Consider the following 20,639-nt stretch of genomic DNA (forward strand, 5'->3'; position numbering starts at 1 on the left):
ATTATGGCTAGAAACCAAATATGAGTGAGTACATCCCATGTTCCTCTTTTTGGGTCTGGCTTACCTCACTCAGGATAGTGTTTTCTATTTCCATCATGGTCGAAGATTTAAATAATAAACTCTTGGGGATATGGGGTTGTGCAGCATCCAGACTGCCACTGACTTTTCCCAAGAGAATTATGCAGAATCTTTCTGTCTATTCATCTCCTGCGCAATGGGGACAAAATTCCAGAGTTGTCAAGTATTTCGGGAGCAGATTCTTCGTATCAACATTTTTGCAGAAGCTAGTCTTCCAAAAGAAATAGCTATTATTTTCATGTGACTTTGAATGTCCCTTGGGAATCACATCCCCATGACCCACTTAGACGTCAATTTCTTCTTCTGTAAATAGGGATAATAACACCTGCCCTGTCTAGGTTAAACTGGCATAAGCCAGATGGGAACATTTTTTAATACAATAAAGCAATAAGATATGTAAGGCATTTTTTGTCATTAACAAAGATACTGGGCCAAGATTCCTTTCACCTCTCAAGCAGTAAATCCATCTAAATTAATATTTAGCATGAGGCCCAACCTTAATACCAATATTAAGCAAAGATTTAGGACCTTTCCACACAGACAAGGGTAAACAGTGGCCACTCAAGCATCTAGCAGAGTACTTGGTACAGAAGAGGAGCGTGGCACTTGTTTAATAAACGAGTAGAAGAATAAAATGGTCTTCTCTCTTCTAAGGGAGGCAGACGTGGATAAGCACAGCACTCTAAGCCTCAGATGTAAAGGATCCAGGCTTCTCATTCTGACTCGGCAGACTTTGGAGAGGGCTCCAACAATGCTGTATGTGTGGCCCTAGGGCCTCACTTGATGTTGCTTTCCCAATCCCCTGGATATGCAGTTCCACTAATTAAAATGAACCCAGGGCTTCCTAAGCAATCTTGTTTTTCCACACGAGCAAGCAACCTTTTGTCCGTTCCAAATCACAGGTGTGTCCACTAAAGCTTAAAGCCAAATTTAGAGTAACTTAGAGTGGCAATATTGACCACTTAGTGTTGGGATGGAGACCTGGGCTCTACCGCAACAGGAATCTAGGAGGCTTGACCGACAATTTGAAGGGAAAGATGGCAGGATTGGATGTTGAGCAACCACCTCCTCCCCATCCACTTATCTCTAACTATCTCGTAGAATTAGCCACATCATTGCCTTTATTTTTAAGGACTGACTAGCATTAGCTACTGAACTGAGCCAGGGTAGAGCAAGGAAAGCTTACATTGTCCCTGAAGCTCTTATTTGTGGGTTCTACCTTCTTCATTTAAAAAAAAAAAAACCCAGATAGAAAAACATCCTAGGACAGCAGTTTCCAAATCTGAATAGTGTCAGAATCACATAAAGAATTTACAAAGACTTATGGATCTCTGGTCTTCCAGACAGAATGCTAGCTTTTGAAGAACCATACGTGATTCTTATTGTCTGTCTAGCTACCAACCAGAGACAACTGGTCTACCACACTGAGAGAAATGTGAGTAAATAAGCCTGGAATAAAGAGGGGCCCAGGGAGAAGGACAGCCAATGGGAATCTTCCATTGACACCACTCTTTTTCTTCTCTCCACCATGGCCTCCCCTGACCCTCACCTTAGAGGTGTGTGTGTTGAGGATGGGAGGACTTTAGAGTATTAATTGGCATAGTATTTGTATAGCAAATTCTATCACTCTTTCTCTTCACGGTCACCTCGCTGAGTATTCACCTTGAAAAGTCCTTGGCTGTCTGCCTCGCCAGCCACTTATCTCTAAGTATCCCAAAGAGATAGCCTTATCGTTGCCTTTGTTTTTAAGAATGACTAGAGCTAGCTGACTCTTGTTGGGTACTCACTAAACTGTGCTCACAAAACTAGTGTTACTTGAAATTTGTGGAAATCCCTTGGTGGGAAATTTGTGACAGTGGTGTCCGTTGGTGGCGTGACACATGGGATGGGTAAGAACAGGTTTCACCACACAGCTTTCCCTGCCATGTGGGACTCCTAGACTATGTTCATCTGCTCATGCTTCTTGTGTAAGTTATAAAAACGTAGAGCTGTGTTGTGAGTCAAAGACATTAAGATCAAGTCAAGCCCTTGTCTCCAAGGAAGATGGACTAGCAAATGGCTCTTTGAAGGCAGGAGGTTGAAACTTGTGAGAAATACATCTGATTCTATAGGCTGGGGCAATTTAGTGGGACCTTGTACCAAAGTTAAAATAAAAAGAAGGCTGGAGCTATAACTCAGGAGAGGAGTGTTTCCTAGCATGCACGAGGCTATGGATCCAATCCCCGTACCCCCTGCAAAAAAGAAATGCTTATCCCTTTTGGAGCCATGGAACTGCTAATTTGTCTTTCTGCTTTGCCAGTTTATAAATCTAGAGCTTCTAGAAGTAATTTCTTTAAATCCTTAAAATTACCCATTGCTAAACAGTCATTCGTTTTCCTCAAATACAAAAGAAGTTAGTGGAAGTCAGCCAAGAGAAACACTTAAGCCTGTAGAGAAAAGAAGCCTGTTATTAAAAGTCACGGTGGCTATTAGCAATGATGATGTCATAATTAAATGTCTGGAATCCCTGGGATCCCTGCGGCCAAGGAGAGGCAACCGTAGTCTTTCAGTTAAGAGTCACCTACCTAATGGTGTTTGGTAACAGTCACCAGTCTGGCTGGGCTTAGTGGTGCAAACTTTTAATTCCCAGCACTTGGAGGGGGGGGGGGCAGAGGCAGGCAGATCTCTGTGAGTTCGAGGCCAGCCTGATCTACATAATGAGTTCCAGGACATCCAGGTCTATATAGTGAGACCCTGTCTTGGGTAAGAAAAATATAAAGATGACCAGTCTGTGGGCAAGGTCATTTCTTACAAAGGAATCTGGGAACTGGCATGTAGCCCCCTTGTTGGCAAGCACCATGGGTTTGAAACTGGTAACTGTTAGGTCTGAGACTACAGGCTGATCAGGCTGTACCTACCTGCAGCAACCTCTTTTTCAGGACTGCTGTAGAGAAAAGGAAGTTTGGCCACCAAGAAACTGTCTCTGAATCTTGAACCCTCTAACAGAATCTCTGGGTATCTGGATTTTGTAAGAATGACAGATGCCATTGTCATGTTTCCAAGGAATTTATAGGTTCAAGTTGCCAGGCTCCAGGATAACACAAGGCCACCGTTAGCAGGCATATCGCCAACCAGTGCAAGGGTCTGCCATAACTAAATGTGCCTTTCTTCTCCCACATCGTCTGAATAACAAACCCCTTCCAGAATTCCCTTTCCTCCCCTGACACCCCGGATATCAGAGACAGACTGCACAAACCTCCCCACTTCCTCTGAGATTTATAAAAAGAAAAAAAAGAAGCCCCAGTAGTAAAAACATATACATACAAATAATAGTATATGAACTGAGTAAGTTGTATTTATATATTTAGGAATATATATATATATTACACACAAATATATATTGTAACGCAATTTTTTAATAGAGGCTATAGATTTGGAAGAGAGTAGGGGGACATATGGAAAGGTTTGGAGGGAGGAAAGGGAAGGGGAAATTTGTGTAATTATAACATTAAAAAACATTTTTTTAAAGAGGATTCTCTCTGTCTCGTGGGTTTGCTGCCTGCCATATGTCCCTGACATGCTGTATGTACACCTATGCCATTAATAACTCTTCTAGTAAATCTCTTATCCAAAAGACTTCCTGCCTCAGCAACCCCTCTGAACCACACATGCCCATTCTGCCTTGTGTCTCCTCCAAATCCCATATCTCCAACCTTTCAGTAACTTTGGAAAATCTTTGATAAAGCAGATTTGGGATTTGTGTGGAGTACTTTGAACATGTCCCTGTGTGTCATCTTCTCAAGCAAAGTGTCCTATCTTAAGGTAGGCCTTTTGCACAGTTCCCACACGTCCCAGGGAAAAAATGGTCCTCAAGACAAGCTGGGGTTGATCTGTTGCTACTGCTCTATAAACCTATGGGAAGCCCAGTCTCAGAGAGCCCTGGCCTTCAAACCACACACAAAGAGGAAATTAGAAGATGCCTTCCATCCTCCCTCCGCTCCAATTCTCTTCCTTTGATCAGATCTACTACCTTCTAACCTAGGATAATCATGGCAAAACTGTCTTGCCAAATGTCCTCACACGCTGCAGGATACACCCTGCTTTAAGAAGCAGTTCAGCATAAAGCAAGTTAGGTAACCTCTCTGCTTGAGCCCTCTAGCTGTAAAGTGGACGTCTTTAAATGTCCCTCACAGAGTGGCTGTACGTAAAGTATAGAATATAATTGTGTCTATTTAGAGATGAGCTATGGCACGAGTGCAAATGGATGTTACTTGATAAAAATGAATGAATTGTGGTCACGAAAAGGCACAAAAGCCTTAAAGTGCTTGAGTTTAACAACTTAAACTGGGTTTACATTAGCTGGGTTTCTAAGTGAAAGAAGCTAGCCTAGGAAGCCTGAATATTCTCTTACGCCAATTGCTCGGCATTCTAAAAAGGGTGGCACTGTAGAGAGAGAGCAAATGAAGATCAGTGGCCGCCAGAGGTTTGGCAAAGCAAGAAGGGACAAACAGGTAAAGCCCATGGGATTTCATACATATTATAAATTTACAGAACAATCTCCACGAATATGGAGGAGGAGGAAGTGTCTGCCTAGGTAGCTTTGGAAATTAACGGAATTTGTAAGACTAAAGGCAAAGGGATTTCATCTATCCTATAGACTCTATCTTATAAAGTCGTTTTCCATAGCAGTCCAAATTAAGGGTTTTTACACTACTGCATCAGCCTGCTGGAGCTAAGAAATTAAATAAACAGAGGGCAGATGTTGGGAGGCAAATGCATGACTGAGTGAGAATTTCCAGATCAGCAAGGGAATCACGCTAGAATGACCCAAGTGGGTGTGGGTCAGATTTACAGGCCTAGGTATGAACCTTACCTAGGCTCAGAAAGGAATTATAGAAATATCCACAAATATGTATGATGTACATTTTATGATGCATGCTAATGTGTCCTTGCTCTATAAACTGAGAGACAGTGCAAACTAGGAAACCTCAGAGCAAGAAGCACAATAAAATAATGCTCAAACCGGCAATGGTGGTGCATGCCTTTCATCCCAGGTCTTGGGAAGCAAAGGCAGGTGGATCTCCATGAGTTCGAGGCCAGCCTGATCTACAAAGCAAGTTCCAAGACAGTCAGGGCTGTTACACAGAGAAAGCCTGTCTCACAAAGAAATAAAAATAAGAAAGGAAGGAAGGAAAGAAAGAAAAGAAAAAAATGTCCAAACCTTGGTTTCTTTTCTTTTCATTTTCCCAAGACAGGGTTTCTCTGTGAAACAGTCCTGGCTGTCCTGGAACTCACTCTGTAGACCATGCTGGCCTAGAACCCACAGAGATTTGCCTACCTCTGCCTCCCAGGTGCTGGGATTAAAAGCATGCGCCACCACTGCCCAGCCAGACCTTGGTTTCTTATAGCAAACTACAGTAAAATGACTCGAGGATCTTAGAAGAAATGGATGGTTCTAGAACCAGAGCACGCAATATACAAGATGAGCATCCCTGGAGTACCAGAAAGTGAGAGATTACTCAACACACACACACACACAAAACAAAACCCTGTATTTTGGGAGTGTGTCCAAAGACACTGAAATCAACTGGAAGATTGCCCAAAAGCCAAAGCTGGAGCAATACGAGCAATAATATAAATAAGGCCACACTGGATCATAAGCCAAAGTGGAAAACAACTGTGCATGAGTCTATCCCGACATGTATCAATTCTGACATATAAATTCCCAGGCAGAGTAATTCCAAAGTGGGAGACGCTGGCAAGCCCTACGTCAGCTTTATGGCTGTGATCCTCACCAGCAGAGACAATGCCCTCTCTTCCCATGGTCTTCCCTTGAAAGCATACAGCCCCACCGTAATTGTGAGAAAAGCTCAACTTGTTCTGGTAGAGAAGTATTATCCAAAAGACCTGACGAACACTCTCCGAAAGATCAAGGTCGTAAGAAGCTAAGGGTACCTGAGGGCTGTCTTCGCTAACACAAGCCTAAGAAAATGACTAAATATAATGTGTCTTGCTTGGGTGGAGTCCTGGATAGCACATGGGCATGATAAAAATCAAGGAGCTCTGAATACGCTAAAAGCATTAGTTGTATGGTGGGCCTCTATGTTTATTCATTAACTTTGATATATATGCCACACTATTGTGAAAAAAAGGGGGGGATTTGGAGGAAGAGGCATAGAAGGAGCGTTATTCTACAGTCTGGTGTTCTATGGACCTCAGCTTCTTTTTTCAAAAAGCAAAATCTAGTCTTGCTGAAGTGTCTGCCTTCCCCATTTATCTCATCGGGAGGCCTGAATATAACTAGCACAAGAAAGCCCTCTTTGAAACAGCAGAGGTGAGATTTGGGCCCATCCCTTCTTACTAATTCACACTAACTCTGGCTGTCTACAGATGGAACGTCCATCTGTTGGCTTTCTGGACCTACGTTAAATGTGTGTCCCTTTCTTCTTCTCCAGGGCATGGCCTTTACCCTTGAAGAAAGACTGCAGCTCGGCATCCACGGACTCATCCCGCCCTGCTTCCTCAGCCAGGATGTCCAGCTCCTCCGCATCATGAGATACTATGAGAAGCAGCCGAGCGACTTGGACAAGTCAGTAGCTGAAGTCTGTTCTCTGTGCCCAGTCCTGAGGCTGAGATGCTCTCCCCTGAGGCTCCCAGCGGGTTCTAAATTCTCTGTGACTAGGAAAACCTGAGAGACTTCATATCCAGCTCTGTCTCTAAATAGAGTTACGGTCTCCCTAAAGATGAGGTTTAGAGCAGAAGCACAGCTAAAATGAACCAGGACTTGACCAGTCTGGGAGGCCATCTGAGCGATCGCACAGATGAGTCAGTCCCAGAAGCCTTGAAGAAACAACTCGGCAGTCAACAGGTGCTTGCGGGAGGGCAGCTCACTAAGCCAGAGATGGGGCAAAAAACTGGAGATGGGGCTGTTAAGGAAGACAGCAAGAGGAACAGTGGAGAAAGGGGTCATAGAGACGGGATGCCTTCGGAAGGATCGAGATGCTGTGTTGAAGATCGTGGGCAGCAAATAAGAGCACTGCTCCCTCTGAATACTCCTCAGTGGAGACGCAACCGCAAAGACCCACGTTCAGAGTCTTTGAGCCAATGTTAAGCGTTACTAAGGTGGTAGTCACCACCCAGGTACCCACCATGAGTCAGCATGAGATTTAAACACCCTGACTTCAGCGTCTATGAATTTAACTCTCTGCCATACATAGTTCAGAGATGGCAAAGCCTAGTTGATGTAAGACTAATTCTAGAATGGGTGAAACCTACCTTCCCGCATTGAATAATGAAAGTTACTCTGCCAACTCTGTGCCAATGGTATCTGACTCATTGGATTTTTTTTTTTTTTTTTTTGGTTTTTTTTGGTTTTTTGAGACAGGGTTTCTCTGTGGCTTTGGAGCCTGTCCTGGAACTAGCTCTGTACACCAGGCTGGTCTCGAACTCACAGAGATCCGCCTGCCTCTGCCTCCCGAGTGCTGGGATTAAAGGCGTGCGCCACCACCACCCAGCTGACTCATTGGATTTTGTTTTTTTGTTTTTTTGTTTTGTTTTTTTGAGACAGGGTTTCTCTGTAGCTTTGGAGCCTGTCCTGGAACTAGCTCTGTACACCAGGCTGGTCTCGAACTCACAGAGATCCGCCTGCCTCTGCCTCCCGAGTGCTGGGATTAAAGGCGTGCGCCACCACCGCCCAGCACTCATTGGATTTTATGAGAATTAAATGCATGTCTTTATGATGTACTTAGAATGTTGCCTGGGGCATAGCAAGCTCTGGGTAAGTTTTTTTTTTTTAAATTGTCATCTTACTATGGACTTTAGCAGATATATATTAAGAAAATAATGGTTCTCTCTACATCCATAGAGCTAAATGCCTACGAAGGGCAAAGTTCAGTAGCATGTGAGGTTCATACTGCACCTAGCTCCCTGTGTCTCCTCCAAGTCACCTATACCTTCTAAGAAGCAGGAAACAAGCGTGTCCCTGCCCACAACCGTGTCGCCCCTCCTAAAGCACTAAGCTCACGGCTATGCTCACATTAACCCCAAGACCAAATTGCCACCAAGTCGAATATTCTCTCCCTTTTGTCCATCCAGCCACCTCATCTCGAAGAGCAAACCAAAAGTTAAACAGCAGATATCCTAACAAACTGATCCATGCCCGAGCTTTGAACCATCAGAAACTCCTGCTAAATGTACCAAAAAGAATGAGCGTCCAAAGTCAAATATTTGCTTAAAATGTGAAATTATAAAAGCTATGCTCTAATGCTGACCTTCTCGATGCTTTCCAACTTCATGGGCCTCTCTCACTTGCCTGAGATGCTCAAGGATCAGGAAGCCATGAGCGCGCATGTTCCTGAGAGCTCTCGAGGGCTTGCTCCTGGTTTGCGCTCCTTTCCACATGCTTGCTCCCGGCTCGCGCTCCTTTCACACACTTGCTCCCAAGAGACTCTCGTTTCAACAGGTGACTTGGAGGAAGGCTGAGAAGGCTCCCCTGCCATAGGGACTGTGGTGTGCTGGTAAAGATTTCAGAGAGGAGGGGAGTAGAGTCCAGAATTGGAGAGAAACCTACACAAATGGCTAGGAAAATGGAATGCCCAACAATGGCGGTGGGTTGAGGGCGTGGCTACCGCCAAGTGTAACTCCTCCCTGGAGCAAGGCCTCCTTTCTTAAACACAATGACGTCATCAGGGGGGGTCGGCCAAGTAGTGGTGTCCCTGGGATCAGCTGGCGTTTGCTTTCGTTTCCAAGGTACATCATTCTCATGACTCTCCAAGACCGCAACGAGAAGCTCTTCTACCGAGTGCTGACCTCAGACGTGGAGAAATTCATGCCCATTGTGTACACACCCACGGTGGGGCTGGCCTGTCAGCAATATGGTCTGACCTTCCGCCGTCCTCGGTGAGTACCTACTAAGGGGGCCACCGAGAGGCTGGCCCGTAGAGGGTGAGAAATACTTTCCAGTGTCCTTGTTTCTTGACTGTTAGAGGCTACGTTAGAGTCAATGGCCCAACAAGGAGACATTTGATTTTAAACATGTGCTCGGTAAAATAACGAGCACCAGCCTGGAAATGAACTGAGAAGTTAGCAAGGGGATATTGAATCTTCGCCACCTCCAAACGATAAGCGTTCAACATGTTGCTCAGAGGAGTAGTTCCTACTGTTTTCAGTCCCCACCTGCCACCTCTCCATGTCCTTCCCCTTTTCCTGTTCGTCTCCAACATACCTACAGACCTCTGGATAATTGAGGACAATAAATAGCCCTGGACACCAAACACACGCTCTCTTCTCAGCCCTTAAATCACTATCCCTCCATTAGAAGTTGACTTAGATTCAACAGAAAATGTCACTCTATAGGCAAAAGCTAGGGCATCACATTTTCTCCTAAAGCCAAAGGATTTGAGAGAAGTTTTCTAAAGAAATCATTTTTGTTTTCATTTTTAGTACTGGAAAAAAAATATATATGCATAAATCTGTTTGTGCCAGAAAAATAGGAATCATCTCAGTAATTCTCGGTGCAAGGTACCTGATCGTTGTAACGACATAGTTCTTGCATTTACAACAAAAGAAGGGTCTAGATATGTATATGTAATAGGATATCATATAAAGCCATTATAAATGTACAGTATCCTGCAAACCAGTAGTTGTCAACCTTCCTAATGCTACAACCCTTTAATACAGTTCCTCATGTTTTGGTGACCCCCAGCCACAAAGTTATTTTTGCTGCTACTTCATAACTGTAATTTTGCTACTGTTGCGAACTGTAACATAAATATCTGTGTTTTCCAATGGCTTAGGTGACCCCTGTGAAAGGGGTCATTTGACCCCAAAGGGGTTGTGAGCCACAGGTTGAGAACCCCTGCAAAACCAATGCATGATTGACATTTATAGAGTAGTTATAAATTAGATTTCTCGCTTTGCTTTGTTTTCATTTGTTATGTTTTAATTTTTTATTTTATTGCTTGCTTGTTTTTTGGGGGTTGTTTGTTTTCTTGAGACAAGGTTACTCTGGGTAGCCCTAGTTGTCCTGGAATTCCCTCTGTAGATGAGGCTGGTGTCGAACTCACAGAGCTCTGCCTCTTGAGTGCTAGGATTTAAGCAGTGCGTCACAACCACCTGGTGTGGCTAACTGTTTGAAGACAGGTTCTCCTGTGGCCCAGGCTGGCCTGGAAATTCACGATACAGCAAAACTGCGTCTTCTTGCTTCCACCCCTTGCCACCACACTTGACTACAGACCACTTTTGAAAGCCTGTGTTATACAGGGAACATGTAATCATAGGCTCGGGACTGCTTCTTCTCAGTGGTGCTGGGCTGGGACAGACGATAGCAAAGGACTGGGATTTGAAAGAGTTATCTATGTGGAAGGCCGTGCCTAGGTAAGACATCTATTGTCGACTGCTCCAAAGCTCGGGAAACATCCAGAGGAGGGAGTGGAAAAAGTATATGAGCCAGACGCTTGGGAGGAGGGTTACAAGAGCATCTTCTGGACGTGACAGGGACGTTTTCTTCATAAGCTCACTGTAGCTGCAGTAGCGGGGTCGTGACTTTGTGTCATACACATAAAAGGAGTTCATGAGGCTCTGCCCATCACTGAGGAACTATGAGCAGATAGTGGGTGCTGGGGGTGTGTCGTTTTCTTTAGTGGTAGAGCCACTGATAAGATGCCCATATTCCAGTAAATAACCCCAAGGAGCACCTGTGCAAATAACTTCATTTAAAACTCAGTGAGTCAAAAAGAAGGAGAAAAGACATCAAAGTTGGGGGAAAGGAGGAGTTTCCAAGGGAGACAGAGAAATGAGAGTCATGGGGGTGACTTAAGCAGAAGTTCAGAATATCCATGTCTGAAATTGTTAAAGCATAAATAGTAGAAACAAAACAATCTGCTAAGGGAAAGGGGAGCACATGGGGGCCCAGGGAGTTAAGAGAAAACTAATTAAGGTCAGGAAAGGACAGAAATGGGAACCAATCCAGCCACTAAGCTGACTAGATCTCCCTGGGTCAATAGGGGGCGTGAGGAAGGCTGGTGCTGACCTGGTAGAAGCTGTGATATGGTGAAGGGGAGGTTTTTATTATATAGATGGGGAAGAAAACAGCCAGAGGCATCTGGAAGAGTCCAGAGCAGAGAGAAAGTAGGCTGAACACGCCAGCAGACGGGGCCTGGCCGTGAGAGAAAGCAGGAGCCGAGCAGAGAGGGAGAAGCATAGCTGAAATAGCAGGGCTATACGGAGAAATGAGTCGCTGGGGAAACGGGCAGGAGCAAGTGTGGGGTGGGAGGAGCGCAGAGAAGAACCAGGATGTCAGCAGGGAAGTACTCTTGATACCGAGGGAGCCAGGAGGCCAGCGTGAGCTTTGGTACGCTAATAGCACCTTAGATAGCCATTTGTCTCTTCGGCCAGGGATAAGGAAAATGGCTCCTTTGCCTAGTACCTAAAGAAGGCTGACTGTTGTCTAACCACCAGATTCTGGGGAAATAAAGTTTCCTTTGGGCCTGACAGACCTGACAGAGGACCATTTTGGTGAAATTTATGAACTGGGGAGCGGGGAAGGAAAACAAAACAAACAAAAAAAAAGACGCTACTCTTTTGAAAAGTTGTGTTGTTGTAGTCATTGGAAACTCAGGAAGAAATGCGGATCAAGAGGACTGTGTCTTTCCTTGGTGTGTTCTGACGTAAGGCAGGCTGGAGCAGTCTTGCTGGTGAACGTCCGATGGCTGCTTCCTTCCCATCCTTCCTGCTCAGCTCTGTGTCCCCCTCTGGTCCTGCCCATTACATTGTTTTGTTCTCTTTGTAGCCCCCGTTCCTATCTCTAAGACCTCTGTGTGTGTTTGCTTCCACCAAGAAAATGTATGAAGGTTTTCTCTTTATTTGTCTCGATACCAACCTTTGTTAGAAGGCGAGCCATCTGGCTCCCTGTGGCGGTTAAACCGGAGGTCTGAGGGTCTGGGTAGAACGGACAAAGATTTCTGTCTAAAAATGATGTCTCTTTGTTTTTTTTTTTTTTTTTTCGAGACAGGGTTTCTCCATAGTTTTTGGTTCCTGTCCTGGCACTAGCTCTTGTAGACCAGGCTGGCCCCGAACTCACAGAGATCCGCCTGCCTCTGCTTCCCGAGTGCTGGGATTAAAGGCGTGCGCCGCCATCGCCCGGCTTAAATGATGTCTCTTTTATGTGTTCAAAGGAGTTGGATTGACGGGGAGCGCTTCCTGGCTCAGGTCAAACCAGACTTGTGGTTCTCTAATGAATGAGCAATGGACAAAGCAGAGGTAGCAAGGTGGGGCTCCATATGTGCAGAACCAGGATCCTGAGCCACCTCCACCCAGAGAACATCTCTAGATACAGGTAGCCAGAGGGCTGCAGTGGGAGACACAGCGTGGGGGAGAAAATAGGTAACAACACCAGCAAAAAAAAAAAAAATGAACTGGAATTGGAATGATTGGAACGTGGAGAAAATCATAACTGTAAGGCCAGATACTACCCTCAGATCTTTACATATCTATTTAATTATCATCACACCCTCAAGGGGAGGCACTGTTATCTTCTGTAGAATGAGGAAGCTGAGACACAGAGAAATAAGTTACCCAAAGTCACACGGTGAAGCCAAGACTGGACCTGTGTACTTGGAACCAGAGTGTGAGCAAGAAACTGCCCCGCTGTTCACTGCACTGCCTCATAGTTGAGGACGGGGCACACACGATGGGCATTCAGGGCTCGACACCCCTGCAGTTCCAGGAATGATTGGCTGCCCTGGGTATGAGGTGATGATTATCTAGGTGCCATTTTCAGAGCCTCTCCCCAGAGGAAAGATCTAGTCAGGCCGTTGGCTTGCAGCTGGCTGAGGCTAAGGCAGGTTGAGGCAGACTGAAGTGTCTTCTTGGATTAGTCCTTCACACCTAAGTGTGTTTTCCACTAACCCTTCTTCAGATGACTGCCCAATTAGGTGACTGGACGGGTGACACCCTGAGCTGTTGCTCTGGGTTTCCATCTGGCCTCTTTCCAAGTGTCGATTTCACACCAGCCTTGCGTCCAAGGGAGCAGAGACTTCGGGTTCTGCCCTAGCCCTGAGCCTCCTCTGAGACCTGGCTTAGGATGACTTTGTAGATTAACATCTGAGGGAAGGACAGCCCCAGGGCCCAGAAGAGGAAAGCCAGGCCTTCTCAGTTTCTGAAATGATAAATAGTCCTGCCAGGTACTGTTAACAAAGAAACACTCTGTAGAAGGACCTGGTCCCACACCAAAGCTGATTAGGTCCAGCCAACACTAGAAATGGGGCTTCCAACACACCTCTACTCCACATCACCCCAAAACCTGGAAAGAAGGACAAGAATATATCCAGAGACCTAAAGCTTGAGTAACCCTATAAGGAGAGTGGTTATCCTTCATCCTTTAGTGCCTTTTCCCGGGAACAACCTCAGCCTGGGCTTCTGTAGGTCTGACTGGCAGGGGCACCCACTAATGGTTACTGGGAACAAGCGAAAGCTGGCAGGAGGCCTGGACAGATTTCAACCCAAAAGACAGGTGTCAAGAGGAAGCCAATATGGCAGCCAGGGTCCATGAGAGCTCTTCTCCCAAGCTACCCAGCCTTCATCAATGTTTCTGTACCTTCCTCATTCTCTTAGACCCCAGCTGGCGCACATACAGTTGTGGCTATAGCATTTTGAATCTCAGTGTGCCTGTAGGGATGGATGCAGGCGTTAATGAAAAAGTTATAATGATAACTTAAGACAGTACAGCAGACTTTATTCTAATGGAGGACATCGTCATAGGTATAGGGACCGCTGTGCAGACTCTTGCCTCAAGGGACAAGATTAGACTCAATTCTAACAAATCAAAACTGGGGATTATAACCAAGAAGTAGACTGGCCGTGGGTGGTAATAAGGTTCCAAGGTGATTGGATATCAAAGGTAGAAAACTTTCGCTAATTGGCTAAAGCCATTTGGCAGGATTCTTGCTCAGAGTGGGTTCTTCAAGGACAGAGAGTGAAGTCCACTGCCTGGCCTATCAGAAGAGACGGAGGAGCCTGACTAATGGTTGGGTTGACAGAGAATCTATCGGAGAGTTGGACTATGGAAAGTGGAAATAGCTCAGACTTTAAAGTGGGGCGATCTTAACCTCCAGTTTCAGGTCCTGATAACCTTGATAATTAGCATAGCAACCCCCCCCAGGCTTTTCTGTATGAAATAGGAGCAATGCTTATGCTGCATGGGACAATTTTGAGATTCCACTGGAAAGGGCCTGGCCATACGCAGTACTGGGAGCTCCCCGACTCACCATCCCTAGGATATGCCATCTGACTCAGTCACCCTCCGGTAATGGCTAGTTTTATGTCAACTTAACACAAATTGGAATCATAGCAGGGGCACGAGGGGAGAGGGACACTCAATTAAGAAATGCCCCTATAAGACCTGGCTGTAGGCAAGCCTGTAGGACATTTTCTCATTTCGGTGATTCATGAGGAAGGGTCCAGCCCACTGTGGGTGGTGCCATCCCTGGGCTGGTGGTCCTGGGTTCTATAAGAAAACAAGTTGAATGAACAAACCATGGGAAGGAAGCCAGTAAACAGCACTCCTCCATGGCTTCTGCACCAGCCCCCTCCCCTAAGTCCTTGCCTTGCTTGAGTTCCTGTCTGTCCTGACTTCCTTTGGTGATGAACTATGATGTGGAAGCAGAAGCTGAATAAACCCTTTCCTCCCCAGGGTGCTTTGGTCATAGTGTTTCATCACAGCAATGGTAACCTTAACTAAAACACCACTCATCAGATCATGGGCATCTCTGTCCTCTGAAACGCCGCTATTATCCGTGGTTTGGTCCAGATGCTAAACAAAATTATCTGTAGTTTTAAGTAACAAAGTCATTAGCAAGTACCTACGAGGACTAAGAGAAAAAGGAGGGCTGAGTTTAAAAAAAAAAAAAAAAAAAGTTGGATGCTCTGTGGAAAACACCTAAAGATTTATTTGATTTGAAGAAGATGACATCCCTTGGCCCTGAGCCAAGCCACCATCCTCCTCTGCAAATAGATCTGGTTCTGCACCCAGGCCAGTATTCTACACACACAGGATATGAGGAGCTGTCATTTATTGGATGCTTACAATGTCTTTGACTGGGCCCGAGGCGAGGAACTCCCACAAAGCGCTTGCTATTTTACTGAGAAAGAAACTGGAACTAGCCTAACCAAGGTCTTACAGCTAACTCGGAAGCAGTTCTCTGCGCTCTTTCTGTATCTGCAGGCCAGCTTCCTATAGCCATGGTAAATGCGATGTTTGATAGATAAACACCTGCCTTCTTGTAAACTCGCTTGCACAATGGACTGGCCCAATGCCTGTCACCCACAGTATAACCTTCTGGAAGTCTCCTGTCCCTTCTCAGACCTCAATTTCTTTGTCTGCAGAAGGAGGCGTTTTTTCTGGGGATTTCGAGTGTTAATCTTTACCCTGGCCATCTCCAGCTTGTGGAGCAGACTGGAGCACTGGAACGGTAGAGTTACCGCTAAGGTTTGTGGTATTTGAGATAAAAACGGAAGGCAGGTGAAAACACATTCTTTGCATTTTCTGACAGGAGAAAGCTTGCAGGCTTATCTTCAGGAGTGTCATTTTCCCTGAGAGCTCTGATCCGCAAGTGGGCACTTATCCAAACAGACCAGCTGGGCACACCAGCATTGTTAAGTTCGGTTTGGTGCTGTGACTTGGAAATCCCTGCTGGAATGGATATAAGGCCTGAGGAGCCTCTCCAAGGGACATTGTTTAGCTATTATTTGAGACAAATGTCTCAGGGAGTACACTAAATAGTTCATCCATCCCACGTGACTAAAACAGTCCAAAGCAGAGAGATGGGGGAGAGAGAAAAATTACTGCGTGTCTAAATGACATGGACTTCAGTCGTAGAGAGAATTGGCTTATTCTTTTTATCAAGAATTGGCATTTTTAAAGGGACTACATGCTTAGTTGTATGTGACCTGCCCAGGAGTTTCACCTCCAAAGGAGCAGCTTGCTCTGTGGACAGGACTGAAGGCACTCCTTAGCCATCTGTGAGTTTGACTGTAGAAGGCTGGGCTTGGAGGTAGGAACCATGGATCAGACCCATGTAGACACAAACATTGCATTCTCCTTACTTAAGCTGGAGCCGTTCATTAAGTAGAACGGGCTGTACTCGCTTTGACTTCCTTTGGCCAAAGGCAGATTTCCCTGACCATTTAAACAAAGTGATTTTGTTTCTCTTTGACTGGCTCTGTCCTCTTCCTCCTTTGTCCCTGGCAAACCCTGCCACGGTGATCAAAGAGTTATTATGGGGGGGAATTTCCTCAGTCAAACCAGGAAATACGTACATACAAGCAGGAGTTGAGCAAACCTTTCTTCGAACAACCTTGATCTCCCATTGACCTATAAAATGTACCAAAGGCTGTGTTGACTCACATTAAGTTTAGTTCGAAAAGAGTCTCAAGCAGTGCAAATGTTCTGGAAGGTTCTAGGCTAGAAGAGGACTAGCCAATTACTAGCATAAAACTTCTCAAAGAAAATTAAAAGTTGCCTTGCCATAAAGAGCGCACCTTTGCTGGGCAGTGGTGGTGCATGACTGTAATCCCAGTACTCAGGAGGCAGAGACAGGTGGATCTCTCTGAGTTCCAGGTCCAGCCTGGTCTGCAAAACAAGTTAGATTAGAGCCAGAGCTATTACACAGAGAAACCTTGCCGAAAGAAAGAAAGAAAGAAAGAAAGAAAGAAAGAAAGAAAGAAAGAAAGAAAGAAAGAAAGAAAGAAAGAGGAAAAAACAAGAAAAGAACCCCCCTCACTTAGCCCACTCGCAGAGTTATTATTATTTTATTTCCTGGCATTAGACCATTACAGCTATGCAGATCTTTAGAGATTTCCCCTTGTCTTCATGGGTAACGTTAAACTTTTTGAATGTGTTTCTTAGAGACTTTGTTTTTTAAATTTAGTGTGTGTGTGTGTGTGTACACTGGGATTTGCCTGCATATCTGTGAGGGTGCCAGATGCTCTAGAACTAAAGTTACAGACAGTTGTGAACTGCCATGTAGTTTCTCAGGGCCTTGGGTCTGGGATGAAGCGATGGAAACCGAGGCCCTGAGAAGTGGGTGTCTACAGTCCGTACAGGTGGAGGTGGGTTGTCAGACTGTGGAATGTGTTCCGATGCACTTGACACGTGGGAAGCAGAACTCGGGCCCCTGAAACACAACACTGAGCTGGATCATAACTAACACTCCTGAATTCCCGTGTTTTTATCCACTGGCCGGTCCTGTGATGGTCAAGTTGCCTTCATTATCTCTGAATCTCACAACAGCCCCTTCGAAGTCAGAGTATATTGTGTGTCCAAGAGAAGAGACTCAGAGGTAGAGGGAGGCGCGCCCAAGACCGTGTGCTAGCAAGTTGCTGATCTCAAGCCTATGTGGATACTGTCCCAAGGCCTCTCCCTCCTGCATTGCTAAAATCCAGTGTTTCTCAATCTGTACTCTTTTTTTTCAATTCTAATTATTCTAATTATTTTATTTTTTTATTTTATTTTATTTTTTATTTTTCCATTCAAAAATTTAAGGAGGAGGCTGAATCTGTATTCTTAAAAAAAAAAAAAAAATACGGTCAACCCCCTCTGTGCCTAACAACAACAAAGCAAACACTTCCCTAGGCTAAAGGAAATTAGCAACAGGTACCTACAGGAGTCCATGCATGTGAGTCTCAGGCTGTTGTCCCTTACGATGAAGCAGGGTGGGGTAGGGCTGTGTTAAGGTGCTTGGTTATACAACCCCAGAAAGAAAGTCCAGGTTCTTCCCAGCAGCACAGGCAGAGCACACAGCAAGGCCTTCAGGGGTCTTCTGCTCCTACACTAAGTTGGGATCCGAGTCTTTACCAGCCTTTACATCTTAAAATCCACCTCTGACCAACATAAACCTTCCCTATGTGCCCCTGCAGCCCATTCTAAACACTGTCAAGCAGCTCCCTGACTCAGGGTTCCAGGACAGGATGTGGAATTAGCCTCCTAAGAGGCCTTTGAATAGGAGGCCCGTATCTCCCCAGGAAGCCGTAGGTGGAACCCTGGATGGGAACAGATTGGTTGGAATTGATTAGCTCTTAAAAGCCCCGTGAGTTCTGCATGTCTGTAGTTTTGTCTCCCTGCACAGCATACAATGGCAGGGTCACAGATCCATAAATCAACCAGCTCAAACTATGGCTAAGAAAGGAAGTGACACCCTGATTACCAGTGGTACAGATCAGGGCAAGTGACAGGACACCTCTTCTAAATCTTTTCTGCCCTCCATTCTACGGACATAGATGCCGTCTGTGAATTGTAGCCGTATGTGTTCGTATATAGTACATCAAGGCTTTAGGGTGGACCCAAATACAGTCCTTTAAACTACCCTGTGAAGCAGGGAAACCCACTTTCACACAGGAAAATAAAGAACTCAAGACCGTGAGTGCCCCCCCCCAAAGCTGTACAAATAACAAAAGAAAAGAACTGAGGCCAGGCCTAGGATTTATAGCTTCCTATTCGCCACTCAGAACTGCTTCCATAAACAGATCTTAGAATTCCAACGGGGCAGCCATATTTGTTTGCTAATGGATAAAAATAAACATCCTACACCCCATAGGTCCTTCTTGGTGGTACTTAGGAGCTGGAAGCAGGGGTGGATGGATGGAAGATACACAGAATCTTTTTTTTACTGATAATTTCTGATAGAAACAGAGGTGTGAGTTGCTGTTATATAGTTGCTGTTATATATAGCTCCTTAAGCCCAAAGAGCTATGACTTGTAATTTTGAATAATTCAGTCTTAAATTTGTTTAACGTGAATGTAAAATGTGGCTTCATTCATTTAAGAATTTTCAGGAAGAATGTTTGCACAGGGCATGGTCAATTTTCACTAAGTGTTCCTGTGGTTAAGTTGTATTTAAGCACTAGGAAAAGAACATTGCCGGAATCACAAGAAGTTTCTGTATTAGAGGGATAATTAGAGAATAGACTTTCTCCATTGTTTGCAAAATAATGAGGTCCTCAAATCTTGCTCCATCAACTGGAGAGAAGTAAACTGCTGGAGTGGAATAAGGTCATGGCCCACGTGTCCCGAACCCTTGCTTCTGGAGGTCTAATAACAATGGTCAATGTTCAACACAGATGAGCTTGAAAAAATTGCCTTGTCTCCCAGTACAGGGTAGACTCCGGGCGAGCCAATCAGTACCTCTCTTGTGCAGTCAAGCAGAGAGACATAGACGTGAAGTTGTCATGGTGACCCTTTTACTTAATGGAAGAATAGATGAAGCCTAAAGACCCTCCAGCTTCAATGGGGATAGGAGGAGGGGTGTCCAGGAGTGAGGAGCAGGAAAAAAAAAGATATCTCTAATCAAAGAAAGTACAAAGAATTTAAATTCAAGTAATGGTAGAAGAAAAACAGAAAGAGGGCTGTGTAAAATAATGGCAATGATAAGCAATTAAAGGATCATTATCATCAAAGTGAGAAGGTGCTTGAGAGTGAATGACCCAAGCCTGGTGTAAGGTTTCCTACGAAACTACTTACGAAAATTACACACTCCAGTCTTCTCTCTCAAGATCCCAATCCACCATATCAGGAGAGGACCCAAAATGACCCACAACCAACCCTGCTGCAGGAAGCTTATGGCCTGTGTATTATAAACACTGCTCCAGCTCAACACAGAGCACCAGACAGCTGACCCAAGCAGGAGCCCACCCGGTGCTGGCGCCTCATGAGAAAACAATCAAGACTGTTTTCTCCTTAAGCCTAAGTTTTAAATCAAAACAAAAGCAAAGTTTGATTACTAGGTGATTGGTAAGTTTTTCCCCCTCTCTGAATCAACAACTTTAGTTAGTCTGTAGTATTTTTTTCTTTAATCTATCTGCCATATGTTTTATTAATGGATGAAAACCACAGACGTTTTCTATGCCCAACTACTCTCTCTTCTTATCCCAATAAGTCTCTGCTTACACGAAAGTCTACCTCAAACACCTGTCCTTTACAGCCTCGGCTTCTATCCTCCAAGCTCATTTGTAAAATGCTTTGTTCCCCGTTCTGAGTCTGTGGACAGTGTCCTCTGGAATTCTCTGCTGCAGAAATCACCTGTGAGAGCCCAGCGCCTCCTCTCAGATCTGCCTGGCGCTCTCTGCTGTGCTGCCCCAGGGAGCGCTGTGTCTTCATCTGTGTATATGTTTTTCTCTTTCTTTAATATCTCCTGTGCTCTTCACCATATGAGAGAAGTAAAAGGATGGATGGATGGATGGATGGATGGATGGATGGATGGATGGATGGATGGATGATGGATGGATTGAATGGATGAATAGGTTGGATGGATGGATGGATGGATGGATGGATGGATGGATGGATGGATGGATGGATTGAATGGATGGATTGAATGGATGGATTGAATGGATGGATAGATTGGATGGATGGATGATGGATAGATGGATGGATGAATGGATGGATGGATGAATGGACTGAATGGATGGATAGGTTGGATGGATGGATGGATGGATGGATGGATGGATGGATGGATTGAATGGATGGATTGAATGGATGGATTGAATGGATGGATTGAATGGATGGATAGATTGGATGGATGGATGATGGATAG

The 20,639-nt window shown here is 45.0% G+C and overlaps 1 protein-coding gene across 1 annotated transcript in view; it reads left to right on the forward strand.

The window, feature by feature from the left end:
• Me3 (malic enzyme 3) overlaps positions 1 to 20,639 on the forward strand; it is a 155,962-nt gene that overhangs the window by 68,855 nt on the left and 66,468 nt on the right. Inside the window, exons 3-4 of the mRNA XM_026784324.1 lie at positions 6,513 to 6,646; positions 8,806 to 8,955. Of these exons, the coding sequence (XP_026640125.1) occupies positions 6,513 to 6,646; positions 8,806 to 8,955 (284 nt within the window). The remainder of the gene's footprint in view (positions 1 to 6,512; positions 6,647 to 8,805; positions 8,956 to 20,639) is intronic.

Source organism: Microtus ochrogaster, chromosome 22 (genome assembly GCF_000317375.1).
Source record: "Microtus ochrogaster isolate Prairie Vole_2 chromosome 22, MicOch1.0, whole genome shotgun sequence".
Classification (NCBI taxonomy): Eukaryota; Metazoa; Chordata; class Mammalia; order Rodentia; family Cricetidae; genus Microtus; species Microtus ochrogaster.